Source organism: Adiantum capillus-veneris, chromosome 4 (genome assembly GCF_014529385.1).
Source record: "Adiantum capillus-veneris isolate H3 chromosome 4, ASM1452938v2, whole genome shotgun sequence".
Classification (NCBI taxonomy): domain Eukaryota; kingdom Viridiplantae; phylum Streptophyta; class Polypodiopsida; order Polypodiales; family Pteridaceae; genus Adiantum; species Adiantum capillus-veneris.
In genome coordinates this window covers 170,846,858-170,865,289 of record NC_140934.1, presented here as the reverse complement: position 1 = coordinate 170,865,289, position 18,432 = coordinate 170,846,858, and the positions used below count along the sequence as shown (strand labels likewise).

At 43.6% G+C, this 18,432-nt stretch overlaps 1 protein-coding gene across 6 annotated transcripts in view; it reads left to right on the top strand.

Moving 5' to 3' along the window:
• Positions 1–12,595, top strand: part of LOC147460352 (lipase-like) — a 56,135-nt gene extending 43,540 nt beyond the window's left edge. For 4 of the 6 annotated variants that reach the window (XM_086511432.1, XM_086511431.1, XM_086511433.1 and 1 more), the window contains exons 4-11: positions 10,389–10,454; positions 10,539–10,586; positions 10,716–10,783; positions 10,874–10,946; positions 11,024–11,185; positions 11,272–11,466; positions 11,549–11,637; positions 12,113–12,595. In XM_086511432.1, coding sequence (XP_086367558.1) covers positions 10,389–10,454; positions 10,539–10,586; positions 10,716–10,783; positions 10,874–10,946; positions 11,024–11,185; positions 11,272–11,466; positions 11,549–11,637; positions 12,113–12,308 — 897 coding nt within the window. In that variant the 3' untranslated portion in view covers positions 12,309–12,595. Of the gene's footprint in view, positions 1–10,388; positions 10,455–10,538; positions 10,587–10,715; positions 10,784–10,873; positions 10,947–11,023; positions 11,186–11,271; positions 11,467–11,548; positions 11,642–12,112 lie in introns of those variants that run through there. The other 2 variants (XM_086511436.1, XM_086511435.1) reach the window with 2 other exon arrangements.
• Positions 12,596–18,432: the final 5,837 nt, after the last annotated feature.

Sequence of the window (18,432 nt, the reverse complement as noted above, 5' to 3'; positions counted from 1 at the left end):
TCCATTTTGGAGAGAGAGAGAGAGAGAGAGAGAGAGAGAGAGAGAGAGAGAGAGAGAGAGAGAGAGAGAGAGAGAGAGAGAGAGAGAGAGAGAGAAGCTTTTGCTAGTCCTTCCCCCTCCTCCATAGCTCTCCTCTCCCCTGAGCTCTGATACCAGTGAAAGGCAGAGGGGACTGGAACATGCTAATCTCCACCCAGCCATGCTTTATATAGGCCCTTTGCCTGCTAAACATAGAGACCCCCTTGATTGCATGTCCATCTTGGCCTTGGCCCTGCTCGGTCCTACCCTTGGCATGACATTACTAGAGATTATTAATTAACATCTTCCAGTCCTCTCTGCTATGGAGGAGTGGGAAGGACTAGCAAAAGCTTCTCTCTGTCTCTCTTGGTCTCTCTCTCTCTCCCCTGAGCTCTGTGTCACGAGTCTGTGGCAACTTTACTTGTTGATTTCTTTTCGGGGGAATCTTATTTGACTTGTTTTAAAGCACCCCTGTGGAAATGCCAATGCCCAAGTTGCATGGTGTGAGGCGGACAGTGAGAGTCTAAGCTGGACGGCCAGTGAGCACTAAAGTTGGACAAATGGACTAAGGTTAGCCATGGTGGGGCTACGAGTGCAAATCACCTGATAGTTGGCCGACATTGCATTTTTCGATGTGGTTCCAGTGGTGATTGATGGTCAGACGACCTATGTGAGTGCCATGGAAGCATCTCCTAAAATTTAGGGAACTGCTATTTTGGACCTGAAAATGTGTTCGCGTCATTAGCTCTGGAATGACAGGGGGAACATTTTATTGCTCTGCTGCCAAGTCAACTGACGCACTAGTTGAGATATATATTAGCCAAGTTGGCGAAAGTCGGAAACTGGGTGAGGGGTCACTCCGTGAGCATTTCTGCCACTTTGGGCGAGCCTACAAGAGAAAGGGGGCACCATTTTCAGCCAACAGGTGGATTGCAACAGGTGCAAGAGCTATGGGTGCTTTCTTTCCCTCTTATGTACAGTGCGGTGCCAAGAGTGATGCCCTGCACGCTACGCACTGCTCTCTCTCTCCCCTATGAGCAGTTATGTTATGCCCCTCAAGTGGGCTTCTCATTTGACCAATGTACAGCTGTGTGGATTTATGCTTCTGTGCCGAGGCAAGAGCCTCTCTGAACAGGAACGGGTGTAGCTAATTGCTACACCAAAGCAGGCACCGGTGAGGGTGATAACCTCACCATACAGGTGCATTTTCAGTGCTGCGTATTCACTGAAATTGGACTGTTTTGCAGCCATCATGATGCCGAGAGCATTGGCAACAGTGCCCCATTGTTAGACGACAGTTTGGGGGCTGTTTAGGGCTGAAAACAAAGGAAAAACCAGTAATTACAGCATGCTGTAATTACTGTTTTTACGCAGGAAATAGGGGGTTTATGCTACTGGAAACAAGTCGGAGCTTGGGAAACTGTCCAGGGCAAGTTTGGGGTTGTTATGCTGCCAAAATTTTGCCTGCCCAAGTGCCATCTAGCTGGATGCACATGAACGTCTCAAGGACTTGGGTTTTGTAGTTTATTCCTCATTCCTGAAGAGTAATAAAGAAATACCGAAAGGGGCGCCAACCTTTGGGGCCTACAGGTGTCATTGTCTGCTTGGGAGCATTCTAGCTTCCTGGCGGTGCTTTTGTTTTGAAGTGTAATTCCAGACTTAGTTATAGGTTCCTTTTAAGTCATTGCTTTGTGCCGTAAAGTCCAAGTGTTAAAGATTGGGTGAAAGCTAACGTCCACTGCCCTACGGGCCGGTTTCATGGTCCCAAAAGAAATACCGAAAGGGGCGCCAACCTTTGGAGCCTACAGGTGTCACTGCCTGCTTGGGAGCATTCTAGCTTCTTGGCCGTGCTTTTTTTTTGAAGTGTAATTTAAGCCTCAGTTACAGGTTTCTTTTAAGTCATTGCTTTGTGTCGTAAAGTCAAAAGTGTTAAAGATCGGGTGAAAGCTAACGTCCATCGCTGTACGGGCCAGTTTCGCTTTGATACCAGTGAAAGGCAGAGGGGACTGGAACATGCTAATCTCCACCCAGCCATGCTCTATATAGGCCCTTGGCCTGCTAAACATAGAGACTCCCTTGACTGCATGTCCATCTTGGCCCTTGGCCCTGGCCGGTCCTACTCTTGGCATGACAAACCACAAGAATTTTTTTTTGCTTGTTGCGGTCGCACGTAACCCAAGTCCACTTGGGCGTGTCGATTCCTAATCGTGTTTTTGAAGAGTGACAAGAAACCCAAGAAATAAGGGCTTGTCCAGCCTCCCCTTGTTTCTCTTTTCACTCATTGAGAGCGGACCTGGCACTTAGCGGCCGGCCAATCGACGTGAGGTGGGAAAAAGCAACCTTGGTGTGAGCGCAGGGCCGCCAAGGGGTGCGCCCGCGGGAAAGAGAAGAGCTCGGGTAAGAGAATATCCTTCTCAAACATAGATTGCAAGCTAAAGAAAGAACCTCAAGAACCCAAGAAGCTAAGAACCACAAGAACCCAAGTTCCTCGTCAACTTAAGAACCCAAGACTCGAGTGTATGGCCATCACCCGAAGCGGAATGGATACTTTGCATGGAGGTGATGAGCATGGAAGTGGAGAAGAAGAATTTTCCCCACCAGGAGGTTTTTCCGACCCTTCCTCCTCCTTATCTACGCCAAGGATTGTACCAAATCCTATGGAGGCTTTGGTCAAGACGATGATGGACATGATGTTACAACAAGGAGCGCAACGCGTTGCCTTGGAGTGCGAGCGCGAAGAAAGAAAGGCATCCTTGGATCGCGAACACGAAGAAAGACAGGCATCCTTGGATCGCGAGCGTGAACAAGCGTGCTTGGCGGCCGAGGAAAGAAAGGCAATCTTGGATCGCGAACGCGAAGAAAGAAAAGCAGAATCGGATCCCGAGCGCAAAGAAAGAAAGGCCGATTTGGAGCATGAGCGCGAGCAAGCGCGCTTGGCGGCCGAAGAAAGAAAGGCCAGCTATTGAGCTTGAGTGTGAGCAAACACGCAAAGCCCAACGAGTAGCGGCTGAAGACAGACGAGCGGCCTTGGAGTTAGAGCATGAGGCACAGAGAGCCCAATGCATGCAAGAGTTGGTCCTACAAGTACTCACCCGAAAACCGAGCCGGCCATAGATGTTGGTAATTCATCAAGTGGCGCAAGTTGAGATTCGGACTCCAACAACCCCGTCATCGAGAAGTTGACATTCAGTAAGTATGACGGTAAGATGGATGCAAGTGTTATTTATTCTTGGTTGCATCAATTTAATGCTTACTTTGCGACAACTAAGAAGACAGGGAATAGCAAGGTTTTAACGGCAGCCATGTACCTTGCCGGTGATGCCATTAATTGGTATCACGCATGGCAAAAGGCACAATTGACCGCGCACCTAGAGGAAGCCAACAAAGATGTGTCCCTTTCCTTCAATTGGGCCGACTTCCAAGACAAGCTCAAGGCGCGGTTTACGCCTCTTCAGTACCTAGCGCGGTTGAAAGAAGATTGACGCAATCTCAAGCAGAATGGTATGCCAGTCATGTCTTTTTCTAACCGTGTTTTGCAGCTCTACACCCAATTACGCAAATCGGATGATGAGCACAAAGAGGCTTTCCTTTTTGGGTTGGACGAATATATCAAGTTTGATGTAGAAGTCTTTGACCCCGTGGATCTCAACAAGGCGGTAGCAATTGCTCTCTCCCAAGAGACGAAGCAAAACAAGGGAAAGCCTAAGGAGGACAAGTCGTCTCAAAGTACATCTTAGACTTCTCAGAACCCTCAGAACGGTAAGAATGGTAACTCTTCCAACCAATTTTCATCTAATCTCTCAAAAAAGAACTCACAAAATAAATCTAAGGGTAAAGCTAACACAATTGCTGAACCTAAGCTCACTCCAGATGAAAAAGCAGCACAAGGAATTTTAGGAGGATACATCAGGTCAGAAGAACAAAGCATTTATTCTAAGGAAGGTCGATGTTATCATTGTGACATCAAGGGTGATACAAAGAAAACATATTCATCTAATCTCTCAAAAAAGAACTCACAAAATAAATCTAAGGGTAAAGCTAACACAATTGCTGAACCTAAGCTCACTCCAGATGAAAAAGCAGCACAAGGAATTTTAGGAGGATACATCAGGTCAGAAGAACAAAGCATTTATTCTAAGGAAGGTCGATGTTATCATTGTGACATCAAGGGTGATACAAAGAAAACATATCCTAAAATTGAATCTAGCGAATCTAAAGAACCCACAGAACCCACATCCTCTGTTAATGCCATAAATGAGAACACGAGTGTGACCCAAGTTTCTCATGATCCTCCCATTGATGAGTCTCTCATTAAGTGTTATGGTCATGTGAAGGGTCAACGTTTTGTTATATTGTTTGATCTAGGCAGTATGCATGATGTGATTAGTGACTCTCTTGTTGAAAGAGCTTGCTTGGAGGTTAGCAAGACATCTCCTTTCGAGGTGTCGGGCTTCGCTCCCATTATGGACTCTCTCATTACACGAGAGTGCCTTGATGTGTTAAAATTTGTAGTGTCTCCTCTTTCCGGATGTGATATGCTTTTAGGCATTCGATGGTTTCGTGAGCATAACCCTCTCATTGATTGGGCAGCCAATACTTCCACTTTCAATGCCAAAAGTTACTCTCCCATTGTCATTCATGGGGAGGAAGTTGTCCATTCTTCATCTCTCATTTCTACTATACAGGCGAAGATTGAAAAGAATCAGGAAAAGGAGACTCTCTTAGTCTTGTCTTCTCCGAAGCATGACACACATGATTTGCAGGATATAGATGTGATTATTCACAAGGATGATGATTTGCAAGATAAAGATGTGATTGTTCACAAGGATGATGATTTGCAGGATAAAGATGTGATTGTTCACAAGGATGATGGTTTAGTTGATGCTTTTTCTAGTGAAGCTAACCTCATTGCAGATTCGATCAATCACGAAGAACCGATCTTTGCTCTTGAGTTAAGATCTAAGGAACCGCCACATGAAGTATTGTGTTTGCGCATGTTTAGTCAGTACGCATTGTTCGAGCGTCTCATTCGTGACGGTTTCTTGTACTTTCGTCACCGTCTTTACGTGTTCCCTTTCCACAGGCATGCCATATTGTACGCTGCACATGATTCACTCATGAATGAGCATGGATGTATGCGGATTACTCATGAAAAGATGAAATGTTTGCATTCAAGAAATTCATATTCCATTCCTCTTCCTTGGCATGACACAGTATCCGAAAGAGCACAAGAAGAATTGAGCATCAAGCATCGTGAGCATGGATGTATGCGGATTACTCATGAAAAGATGAAATGTTTGCAATCAAGAAATTCATATTCCATTCCTCTTTCTTGGCATGACACAGTATGCGAAAGAGCACAAGAAGAATTGAGCATCAAGCATCGGCATTTCCATTGTGATTTGCCACAATTGATAGATTTAGATCAGAAAGACAAGTTTCGATTCCATTTTTTGCATGTGTTTGATGAACGGTTTGGCACTCCGTCACTTTGTTCATTTGTATTACATACACAGTTTTTTCGAAAAACTAGAATTTTTCCAGTCACTTTACATGGAATGGATATGTTCATGTTTTTGTGTTGGAAGTGGTTTCAGGAATTTTCCTCCTTGGAGATTCTTGAAGAAGGTAGATCCACGACTATAGCTGAATTTGGAGCTTTGACGTAGCCACAGATGACTTTGTGTCGCTTTCGGCGCGGCCCAAAGAAGCAAGCGTTGCAGACCTTTTTGAAGTTCAAGTATCGCACGACCCACCCATCAAAGTTTGCCGGCGAAGAGTCCTTCCCAGGATTCATCCAGACGCTGTTGGCGATCTCCCTCGACGCCATACAGTTCGGTACCAGTACCTCACTTTAAAAAGGAGGGGATGTCACGTGTACATCTAACCCTATGTGCATGTGGACAAGCTACTTCATGACTAGGGTTCAGTTCAACTTAGGAAGTGTTCTGGCACCTTTGTGAGTCTGTTCGCAAACCGTGCATGTCCAAGCACTTAGAGTAGTTGCATTTCCTCTGGTTGCACACAGCATGATCATCAGATTACAGTCAGTACCCATCAGGAGCATTTTACAGTGCATAGAATCCATTTTCCCTATTTTAGCCATTTTTCACTTATTATTATTAAGTGACTTTGTTGGGAAACTGGGTAGAGCAAATTGGCTAAGTAGATATATAAGAAAAGCTAGCGCTAGCACTTTCTGGCAGAAGAGGCAGCAAGGACCCAGTCTCTGGCAGTGCACCTTCTGAGCAAGACCCCCGGTAGGAACTCCTAGCATTTTTCAGCCATCAAGACAGCCTAGTGTTTTCAGCATTTGCAGATCAGCCCCAACGTTTTGCAACTTGCAGATTAGCCTGGCATTCATAGATTCACAGCAGATTCCCTAGCGTTTTTGCAACAGACAGCAGATCACCCTAGCGTTTTTGCAATTGCAGACTACCATCAGTGTTTTGCAGATTCCCGACGACAGAACCTTCACTTGCATCAGCGTTTTGCATTTTCAGCAGTTACATTCCGTACCGCCGCCCCCAAACCTCGCAGATCTCACCTTCCTGGAGCAGATCCTCGCCGCACGGTCAGATCAGCCAGCGTTTGCAGATTTAGCCTGTTATTCGTAGATTTCAGCATCTGCGTTTTTAGCGCGTCGTCATCGCATCGTTGTCGTCACCGACATAAAGTGAGAATTCAGCAGATACAAGATTTGCAGATTTCAGCCGTTAGCGTTTTCAAATTTTAGCCCGTCTCGTCGCCGTCTCATCGTCGGCAAGACCATTGCATTTAGGCCATTGTAGAGATTGTGCCATCAATAGCAAGAGGGGCCTAAATGACTTTGAACTGAGCCTAGACACCCTTTTACTGCTCGGATTCCAGTGCCAACAGGCCCGACTATCTCGTGGGCGACCTGCCCTTCCCGATTGCGGGTGAAACTCTCGGCCGTTGGCTGTTTCACGTTGGCCACACAATGTCCGGCCATTTGCAACTTCAAAAAGAGGGTCCCAAAAATCAAACAAAAATCTTTGGAAAGAAACCAGGGAACATGTAAAGACGGTGACAAAAATACAAGAAACCGTCACGAATGAAACACTCGAACAATGCGTGTTGGTTAATCATGCGAACACATAATACTTCCTGAGTGGTTTCCTTGGACCTCGGCTTGAGAGCCAAGATCGGTTCTTTGTGATTGATTGTATCTACAATGAGGTTAGCTTCACTAGAAAAAGTATCAACTAAACCATCATCTTGTGAACAATCACATCTTGATCCTGCAAATCATCATTCTTGTGAATAATCACATCTTTATCATGCAAATCATGAGAGAGAGAGAGAGAGAGAGAGAGAGAGAGAGAGAGAGAGAGAGAGAGAGAGAGAGAGAGAGAGAGAGAAGAAGAAGAAGAAGAAGAAGAAGAAGAAGAAGAAGAAGAAGAGAGTTTTAACGTCGTAGGAAATTATCCCACGAGACCTTAAAGATCTAGCCGAAGAGGAGTTGAACTCAAGACGTGTTATTCAAGAGGGAAATGGCATAACCAATCTACCACACTTGGGTGATAGGAAGGTTATACCATTTTCCTCTTTTTATTAGCACACACACCCACACCCACACCCACACACACACCCGAGAAGAAGAGAGTTTTAACGTCGTAGGAAACTATCCCAAGAGACCTTAAAGATCTAGCCGACGAGGAGTTGAACTCAAGACCTGTTATTCAAGAGAGAAATTGCATAACCAATCTACCACACTTGGGTGATAGGAAGGTTATACCATTTTCCACTTTTTATTAGCACACACATCCGCACCCACACACACACCTGAGAAGAAGAGAGTTTTAACGTCGTAGGAAACTATCCCAAGAGACCTTAAAGATCTAGCCGACAAGGAGTTGAACTCAAGACCTATTATTCAAGAGGGAAATGGCATAACCAATCTATCACACTTGGGTGATAGAAATGTTATACCATTTTCCTCTTTTTATTAGCACACACACCCACACCCACACACACACCCGAGATTCCGAGAAGAAGAGAGTTTTAACGTCGTAGGAAACTATCCCAAGAGACCTTAAATATCTAGCCGACGAGGAGTTGAACTCAAGACCTGTTATTCAAGAGGGAAATGGCATAACAATCTACCACACCAAATGGGGTCCCAAACCCCCCTCCAAGGGCCCCCTTCTCTATTGCCAGAGAGGTATTTGCTTTAGATTGCACAAATGTTGGTTCAATGGTACTTAATGTTGAGATGCTTGGTACTGCGAGGCTAAAGGCTGAAAATGCAAAAACGCTAAGGATGCTGCTTGGAATCTGGCTGATCTGATATCGCCGGGGACAGTGATGTGCTGGGCTTGAATCTGCAACCGGCTCGGCGATGAACAAGCTGGAAACTGCATGTTGGAAACGCTGGGACTTGATGGCTGAAAACGCTGGATCTTGATGGCTGGAAATGCTGATGAAGTGGGCTGAAAAACGCTGGTGTTTAATGCTGAAAACGCTGGATGCTGATGGTTCTTGGTACTGCTAGGTACTTCCTGCTGCTGCTGCTGCTGCTTCTTCTTCTTCTTCTCTAGTGCCCCAAAGGCTACTTAAGTAGGAATTCCCATGCTGGTTGAGCAGCCTAAATCAGCCCACGATTTCTTTAATTTTCCATAAGTCACTTATTATTAAGTGCACTTTTAAGAGGTGGTTCCCACACGGCTAAAAGGTGGTTCATATGCAGTGAACTGGGGTTCACACGTGGTGAGATGCTTATGTTGGGTGCTAATGGGTTGTGCAATCAAAGGGTATGCAACTACAAGTGCCTGGACATGCATGTCTTGCGTACAAGCTCACAAGGGTGCTAGGACACTTCCTCGGCTGACCTAAAGGAGTTACAGCTTGTCCACATGCACATCGGGTTAGATGTGCACGTGACAACACATGCACTCAATAACACACACACACACACACACACACACACACACACACACACACACGCACACACACATTGGAAAGAAAGTCCTCAGAGGGCAATGAAACACACAAGGAAAGAAGACAAGAAAGAAACAAAAAAGGAGCAAAAAGAAAACAAACCCGGAACAAGTAGGGCATAGAGGAAGCAATTGGATTGGCAGTGGGAGAAAGTCCCGAACAACTGCCAAGGAGTCTGCAGCACCAAGAGGAGGATGTGTCACAAGGCGGGCACCACGTCTCAATAGAAGAGAACAGACTTTTAGCACTTCAATAACAACTGAATTGAGAGAGAGAGAGAGAGAGAGAGAGAGAGAGAGAGAGAGAGAGAGAGAGAGAGAGAGAGAGAGAGAGAGACGACACACGACACGGAGTGGCGGAATTCCACCCTAGAGAGTATTGGCCTTAAACCTTGACGCCCCTTTCGGTGTTTCTTTATATTGCATCAACACAGTACAAGCCGGTACTCCAGACTCTGCACCTTCTCCTGGAAGCATGCCAGAGAATGAGCCCTAACCTCATATTTAAAGGCCCTTGGCCTATGAAAAGCAGTTACAGTGAAAAGCCTTCAAAACTCAAAAGCTTATGGTTCAAAAGCAATGCCAAAAAGCTGCCAGCGTAATTTATGGAAATCCGTACAGCTGCCATGTCATCAGCCAGTGCAAAACGCGGAAATCTGTACAGTCTGCCACGTCATCATGCCATCGCAATTTTCGGAAATCTGCCACGTCAGCAGCAGCTACGTAATTTTTGAAAATCTGTTGCTGCTTTTGCTTCTTCTAGGGTTTAGGCCCCTCGGCCGGTAGCTCCGTTCTTCAGTAGGTCGACACATCAGCAGTTTGTTACAGGATGGCTGGTGTGGGAGGCGAGGTCGTGCAAGCAACCTTCTCCTGGTAGAGACAGTGGTCTTGACGGGCTTCATGTTGATGGATGATAGGCGGCACCTCCAGAAGTGGGAATGTGACAGAAGAGGAGAGGGGTTCTGTAAACCTTAAGCGACCATTGTAGGTAAAAGTACGGTGGTGGGGAGCTCTATACTGTGTTCAAGACCTTTGGGAATGCTCAGCAGCCTATTGCCCAACAAAAGGGGGAGTTTACAGTATGAGTGCTATTTATATGTCAACATATTCTTTTCTTCTTTGTATTAACTGCTTTGACTTCTCAATTCTACTTACAATAGGAGGCCGGCCTCTGGGATAAAATTAAATGTTTTCTTTCCTGAATGCATGAGCCTATAGCATCTAGTGTGGAACGCCCCTTGATGACTGCCATGAGTGTATCGATATGCTGTTTTGTACAAAGGTGAAGTTGCGCTTTTTGTGATTCATCTAGGTTTATATGTTTGTTCAATGCTTAGTCTGATAGTTTTTTGTGGTGCTTTCCTACTTCCATAGAATGTTTCCTATCATATTAACTTGTTAAGCCTACAGGTGTATGTAAATGACTTGGATTCTCTTATTGCATGGAACTGCACCAGATGCAATAATTTGACCAAGGTAAATGGTGTGCCTTTTTTGTGGTCAAGGAATTTCTGTGTACTCCTAGCTTGTGTAAGCTTCTTTTTGCCTTTTCTTATGCAGGGATTCCAGCTTGTGGAACTCATTGTAGATGTGCAACACTGCTTACAGGTCTGTTTCCTAACTGATCATATGTGTCAGGATCAGCATGTGCATGCACTCGCTTTATGGTGATAATTGAAGTAGAGAAGGTTTTTTTTTCTGAAATCAAGGGTTTGCTTACCGACCATGGTAATATAGGCGTATGTTGGTGTGGCGGAAGATTTGAATGCTGTTGTAGTTGCTTTTCGAGGAACTCAAGAAAACAGGTTTCGTTATTATAGGGACTGCTGTAATTCTTAGAATTGCTTAAAAGGAAAAGCGTCTCGCTTTAAGTAATTATTGATTTTTTCTTGCAGCATCCAAAACTGGATGGAGGACCTGTATTTCAGGCAGCTAGATTTGAATTACCCAGGATGCACAGGCGCTATGGCAAGAAGCATCTCTCAAATTTGTGTCTAAAACTTTGTCTTTCGAGTGGCTCTTATTATAAGTGGAAAATTTTGCAGGTACACCGAGGATTTTTTACGGCTTACCATAACACCACTCTTCGGCCTCGTGTCATTGCTGCTGTTATGGGCGTTCTGCAGGAAATTGATGGTTTGAATGTTTATGTTACTGGGCATTCAATGGGAGGTGCCATGGCTGCATTCTGTTCGCTTGATCTTGTGGTAGTTTTGAGTTCTAGTAGATTGACTTGCAGCTCTTTGTACGGGTTGTACTTTCCTCAGCTTGAGATACCGGTGTTGTGTGGTAGGCAAATTATGGCTTGAAGGATGTGCGAGCTGTGACGTTTGGGCAGCCTCGAATAGGCAATAGCATATTTTCTGAGTACTTTACTAAGCTGGTGCCAGAAACTTACCGAATGACGCATGCTCATGATATGGTTCCTCACTTACCACCTTATTATTCTTTGTTTCCGCAAAGAAGTTATCACCATTTTGGGAGAGAGGTAAGTTGTGGCTATCTGCTGGTTAGTAAGTTTGAGGAAGAGAGTCACACCTCCTTTAAACTTGAATTTTGTCTGCATGAAGGTTTGGATACATACAGTAGACCTTGGAAGTCTTAATTATGAGGTGGAAACTGTCTGTGATGACACCGGAGAAGATCCCACTTGTAGCAGGTAATATCTGAACTTCTAGTTGAACATGAAGAAGGCTTGTTTCATGCAATGAGCGAGTGCCAAGTTTACCGACACTTTGATTTCCAAGCGTCTACAGAAGACTTTAATGAAGCTAAGTGAGAAGCTGGTTTTTGTAGCGTGCACTCAAAAAATTTTAGTGTATAATGTGCCTTCAAAAGGAAGGGTATTTTACTTACAAGAGGGGTTTTCAAATTGAAAACTAGAAAAAACCCATAAGTTTAACAGGGAAAAGGGTCATTTTATTGCCTCACACTATGTAACTATAGGAGTTCTTTTAATACCATTTGAACACATGTGATATAGATGGTTTCTTATAAGTTGACCCCCCAAGAGCTCGTTTAAGAGAGTACTAATCCCCCAAGAGCTCGTTTAAGAGAGTACTAATAATTGTGGAGAAACTTTGATTAGCATTAATGGCAAAAGTATTTCAGAGCTTTTCTTTTTCCTTGTGCAGGTCAGTAGCTGGAAATAGCATTTCGGACCACCTTTGTTACATGGGGGTTTTTCTTCAAGCGGATACTTGGGCTTCATGTTCTTTCATTTTAAGCAGCGGCGAAAATCTGGCAGTCAAAACTGCAGATGGCTTTGTAATCAAACTGCCACTTCTTTTGAAAACACCAGTGGAGGTGCGCAGTGTTCAGCTCTCTTAATAATAATAGACAAACTGTATATGTCAACTTGTGCAGTAAAGGGCAGCTTCCACTCCGTTGCGTGAAGTTTAGGGTCTTTGTACATATTACGCCCATTGGCTGATTTTTCACTAAGATGTAAATATCCATCTTTAGGATGCCGAATGTGCAGCCTCCAATTTATCAATTATCCGCCAACTGCAAATTGCATTGCTCTTCACAAAGTTGCTGAATTTAAGCAGACTTTTTGTATTGATTTAAATGGACTCTGTTTCATGCGTGGGTGCTACCCAATTCTCATTCAGGTATGTCGTGGGAACTTTCGGGAGGTGCCTCTCTCTTAACTGAATTTGTGGATGTCTACTGAATTTCCAAGCCACATACTTCCATCCATTCGTCTGGGTAAAGGATACACCTCTAGTGATCATCTCAACAAATGTCTCTTGGGGTTGTTCCTAAGACGTTTATAAGTACCCTTCTTCCTCTCTCTCTCTCTCTCTCTCTCTCTCTCTCTCTCTCTCTCTCTCGTGTCATTGGATATATCTTTGACGTCTTGAGATTTTTCCTACAATGATGAAACCTCTCTCTCTCTCTCTCTCTCTCTCTCTCTCGCCCCACACATGCCACACCCCCTCTCTCTTGGTTTGTTGGTTGTTTAGCAAGGCAAACACCTTATGTGCATCCCCCTTGCACAAATGAATCTTGGGGATAGGAGAGGATATCTTAGCTATGTCCGAAGGCGAATCCCGACTTGCCTCGGGAGGATCTAGAAGTTATTGTACCTACAGTGCTGGGAATGGTAGTACCTAAAACAGATCATGAGAAAACTTTTGCAAAAATTTTAGGTAGACATGGAAGTGTTGATGCGTTTAACTTGTATGTAGAATGTCATTCAGCCATACTGAGGAAAGGGAGATATGATTGTACCATTTGCAAAAATTGTGTAGACCATTTAATGGTATTCAAGACCCCTATGACCACCAATATAGAAAAGGCATATTTGTAAAGGGGGTAAGAAATCCACACATAATCATTCAAGGACTTGGACCCAATTTAGAATGTATAGCACTATCATGGTTCCAAGCCTTGTAGCCAAATATCCTGCTTGATCGGAAATCTTAGTTTGAGCTTTTATAGAAGCTCATTCCCAAACTAGTATCAAGCAAAACACCCTCGCTAAGATCCTAATGCTTAGGCAAATGGAGAAAGAAATGGTGAAGAAGTGTATAGGTTGAATGAGAATGTACAGTAGTAGCTGCCCCGTGGATGATGTCCTCAAAGGAGCGCATTATCATGTGCTTCGTAGATGGTATGATAGATAAGCAGTTGCACATACATCTCTTCGGGAAGGGGGTACACTACCTTTTAATAAAATGGGCTATCGCTTTCAATTGGGAGTCATGCTCACATGACTAGAATTTGTTGACGCTTTAGAGGGAGCTATGGATCTTGTTGTCATGGTTGTCTTGAATGGCAAATGCATGGGCCTCTTGGGTTCATTGATTGTGCTTCTACCATGGTGCGTGCGCTTGTGCGTGTGTGGGATTTACAAAAAAAAAGTGTGTGGTGGTGGGGGGGGGGGGGGGGGGGGGACTCCTAGCATATTCAAAGCTAATTAACCAAGCATAGATTAAGATAATATTATTATTTACAAATAAGAGGCATTGTGAGTAGCAATTAACTCTGGTCTCCTAGTCTAAGAACCCAAGGAATTGCCTTGAGGATTCTTTGTGCTACCACTCTTTATATAGATCCTTGGTCATCCAGATTTAGAATCCCCTGTCCACACCCTTAGCAGGCGGCCCTTGGTTTGGGTCCGTGACCCCCCTCGTTTGTCCTTGGCATTACATTACTCCTCCTTTGGAGAAGCATTTTCGTCCTCGAAAACCAAAGTGGTGATATCGTCATAAAGAACACTACTGTTTTCGTTTGTGGCATCCTTGAAGGATCTAGCTGTCCTTTTGACTGGAGGACGGTTAAGTAGGAGGTTCAATGAAATCAAGAAGAGCATCGTGATTGTCCACATTGTTATCCATTTTTCATTGTCTTGTATAACCAGCTCATAACCAACATAGTGTGTAGATTCCATTTAGAACTCACTTGACCATGCTAAACAAGTTATCACAACAAAGATGTACCCATATAGTACTTCTTTCACTTTCCATGAAAGTAAACGATTGTCGTAACTCATCAGCAAAGGATAAGTCCTTGACTTAATATCAATTTTCATCAGTAAACAGTCCCACCATAACTGGTGTTTAAGGTTACATGAAGAGACTAAACTTAGTTTTGCAACATGTTTTGCTTCATGGTAAGAAAACTCCAACTAGAGAGATAGCCATTCCAATTGGATTGCTGGGTGCTAATGTACGCGCTTAGCATATCCTTTAGCACAAGATTAACACTTATCTTCTTTAAATAATTGACAGTACTGAGGTGTGTTTCCCGACCGTTTATGGACAATGTCAATGAATGAACAATGTTAGGAAGAACCATCTTAGTGAACTTTAGCGAGTTGACCTAGAAGCACACAAACTGAGCCATGACCTCTATTTGTGATTGATAGATCTTCAACTAATCTCATGGAGATTGTGAACATAGAGTGCAAAATGCTTTAGAAGCTCTAAATGTCATGAATGTGCATGCCGTTCCAAATCAGGATTTGTCGAACAGTAGGGCCCATAACATCTAGTGTGCGTGCATTCAATAAATGAATTATTTACATAGCGAGGCCATGTCTACTTGCTACACTTATTGAGTGATTTAGTAATCAGAAGTTGGGTTCTATTCTAAAAACAGTGCTTCTATAGACACTCCTAGTGCTATAGAGAAAATAAAAGATATGTTGAAGTGGGACTTCCAGTTCTTCTGGTCAACAACGCTGTCTGAAATGCTTTACTGTATCTATAGATCGTGGTATAGATAAGTCTAGACAAGTTTAGGATCATCAAAAACTCAAATGGATGGACACACTAGAAACATGTAGTGCTAAAGTAATACCCAGAAAAACATTAAGGGCAAGACTCTTGCTTGACCATGAAAGTCAATGCGTACTCCACTGAGTACTCCATGAAGACTCTTGCTTGACCATGAAAGTCAATGTGTACTCCACTGAGTACTCTTGCTTGACCATGAAAGTCAATGCGTACTCCACTGAGTAGATATGTGCGATCTTGAGAAAAATCATCCGTGGCTTAAAACAATTGGCTCTTAGCCATTCTGAAATAGATGTGTGTGGCTCTTAGCATGTGTTCCAATTTTAAATAAGTATTTAGTCTACTGACCCATGAATAAGAAATTTTGTGGTGTGACCACCAATTTCTTGCTAAGAGTCAGAGCATCTTGGCTCATGACTATGTACAACCAAAACCTGTATCAAATGTCTACTAAGAAGGTTTGTATTATTCCTTTAAAGAAAGAGAATATATATATATATATATATATATATATATATATATATATATATATATATATATACATATATATATATATATATATATATATATATATATAGAGAGAGAGAGAGAGAGAGAGAGAGAGAGAGAGCATGCCGGGATGAGGCAATTTACTTAAGCTATGGTAGTGTGTACCCTTTGCATATGTTGTTGTGCATCTTATGCCTGGTGTGTAGCTTATCCTATAAGCAAGAAACATTCTACTTGTATGCCGCTCTCTCATAGAGAAGTAGCAAAAACATAAGTCACATCTTGACCCATCTACCTTGTATGTGATCGTGATTATACCAGGGTGACTTAACTATAGCACTTTGCTTGTGAATTAAGTCCTAGATTTAGGTTTCTTTTAGTGTTGTTGTGTGCTGACATCAACATGAGAAACATAAAGAAAAAATATTTCAAGACATCAAATCTTACCTTGTCCGTGGGGCCGGTGTTGTAGCGGAAGCATAAACAACGATTGAGGGAAATGAATTCCACCTGACTGGTTTGTCATGCATGCTACACAGAGAAAGGAAGTAGCAACCCTTAGCTACAATGGAGGCCTCAAGAGTTTGAGCCGATACCAGAAGTGCCTTACACAATCTGCATTGGCATGGATACATCATAATTCGCTGTTGACATACGTAAACTATGAGCTTGTATCCCTTGCACCTAAATCAATGGGCAGTACCTTAGCTCGGGTTAGGGTTTCTCGTGAATTCTTTCAAATCACCTTGCTTTAAACAACACGCAATCCTTGCCAACTTAAAGGTCAAAACCTAGAAAAAGAAGAAAACTTGAAATTGTCTAACATGGTCGCCCTGTTGTAGGAGTTGTCTGGAAAATAAAAAAGAAAGGCTCCCTTGAATTTGGCTCATAGCCACATCCTCTGCTAGAATAAAAACTATCATATGTTCCATGTACCATAGATGCCCTCTTAGCACGTGATGAAATAACCTATAGGCACATTGCCAAGTCCCCCCAAGTTTGTATGCTCATAGCATATTCCAAATATGGGAAATCTCAATTCAAGATGGCTAAATTGAAGCCTTGCTTCACATAAGTACGTTTGTGCTTATAGCCAGCGGATGCTGCTGCCGACATACATATATCATGGCAAAAGAGAATCGACCTTGTCGAACAATTTTAGTTGAAATTGGCTACTAGTACCATGTGCTAAGTATCCTCTGTCGGCTTCTAAAAGCGGTGACAAGTAGTCGGCCATGCTTTGGGTCGAGGCGGTTTGTACTCAAGCCATGCTTGATTTGAGTTTGCAAACTAATCATTGGTTATTTTCCAACAATGTATGCAACAAATTTGTAATGCTTATGATAATTGTCACAAGCCGTGCTTTGTGCTTGGAGTGCTTAAAGTGCACTCACCCATGATAAAGCTATGCAGTATATTTTGAAAAATTTGTCAAACAAACTGAAAATCTATGCATACCTCATTAATTGTGCAACTCGACTTGCCGTGTTGTCGATCTCTTGCATGTTGCATGACCATGCATAGCTAGCTTTTCATAGCCTTGCATTGCTCAAAGGACCATCCAAGTTGATCTTGGTAGCTGGTTGCACTCGAAATCTTCATTCGAAAGCTCCCATGCAAACCGATCAACAAGGAAAGCTAAGATATATGCTGTGTGATGCGTAACTTGCAATTTGCAATTCACCATAGGTGATGAGTTTGAAGAGATTGCCGACGTCCACGGCGAAACCAACCTCATTAACTCGCTACGAATAGATTGGGCTGTACCCCTCCTTGTAATGGCCAAAGGGGTTGGCCAAATGTGAAGACCAACCCTTAAAGAAAAAAGACACTTCAAATTTTTTCTCTGTCGCAGCTATGGTTGCCTACATGATGCCAAAACGAGAGAGAGAGAGAGAGAGAGAGAGAGAGAGAGAGAGAGAGAGAGAGAGAGAGAGAGAGAGAGAGAGAGAGAGAGAGAGAGAGAGAGAGAGATGTGTGGCTTATACAACTTCGGTGCTGTGAAGAAAATTGCTCAGCAGGTCCGTGCGACCCCTGCGAGCCTAATTTTGCATGGTTTTGCTATGCTCGAGCTTCATCCTTCCCTCGCCCCAAGGGCTCTTACCCACGTTCGAGTGCTTGGTCAACATGGGGTCGATTCCCATTGGTTGAAATGCGCCATAGCTGCAGATCCCGAGAGAGAGATCAAGAGAGAGAAGACACCATGCTTCACCATGCTTGCTATTGATAGAGAGAGAGAGAGAGAGAGAGAGAGAGAGAGAGTACTCCACAACTCTTTCCATGCCCATAACCTCAATTGGAAGAGATCCGACTCAAGAAGTAGGAGCATATATGGTGTTTGTGAGAAAGTTTGTAAGAATACGATTTTGGACATTCTCAAACTCTTTCCAAGTAGACTTTGAGATGCTCCCACCCCACACTTGAACTCCATAAAGAAGAACTGGTGTCACCAATGCATCAAAAAGGTACTTCTTGAGAACCCAACACTTGATGTTTCCCGCATTACACATGTTCTCAAATGCATAAGATGCTCTTTCCCGCTTCCAAACGACGCATAGTACATTCATGCCACATGTGATCGGGGAGAGAGAGAGAGAGAGAGAGAGAGAGAGAGAGAGAGAGAGAGAGAGAGAGAGAGAGAGAGAGAGAGAGAGCATGCAAAGCCATGAAAAGCACTACGACCCTTCTCTTCCCTCCTCCATGGATCTCCCCTCCCCCTG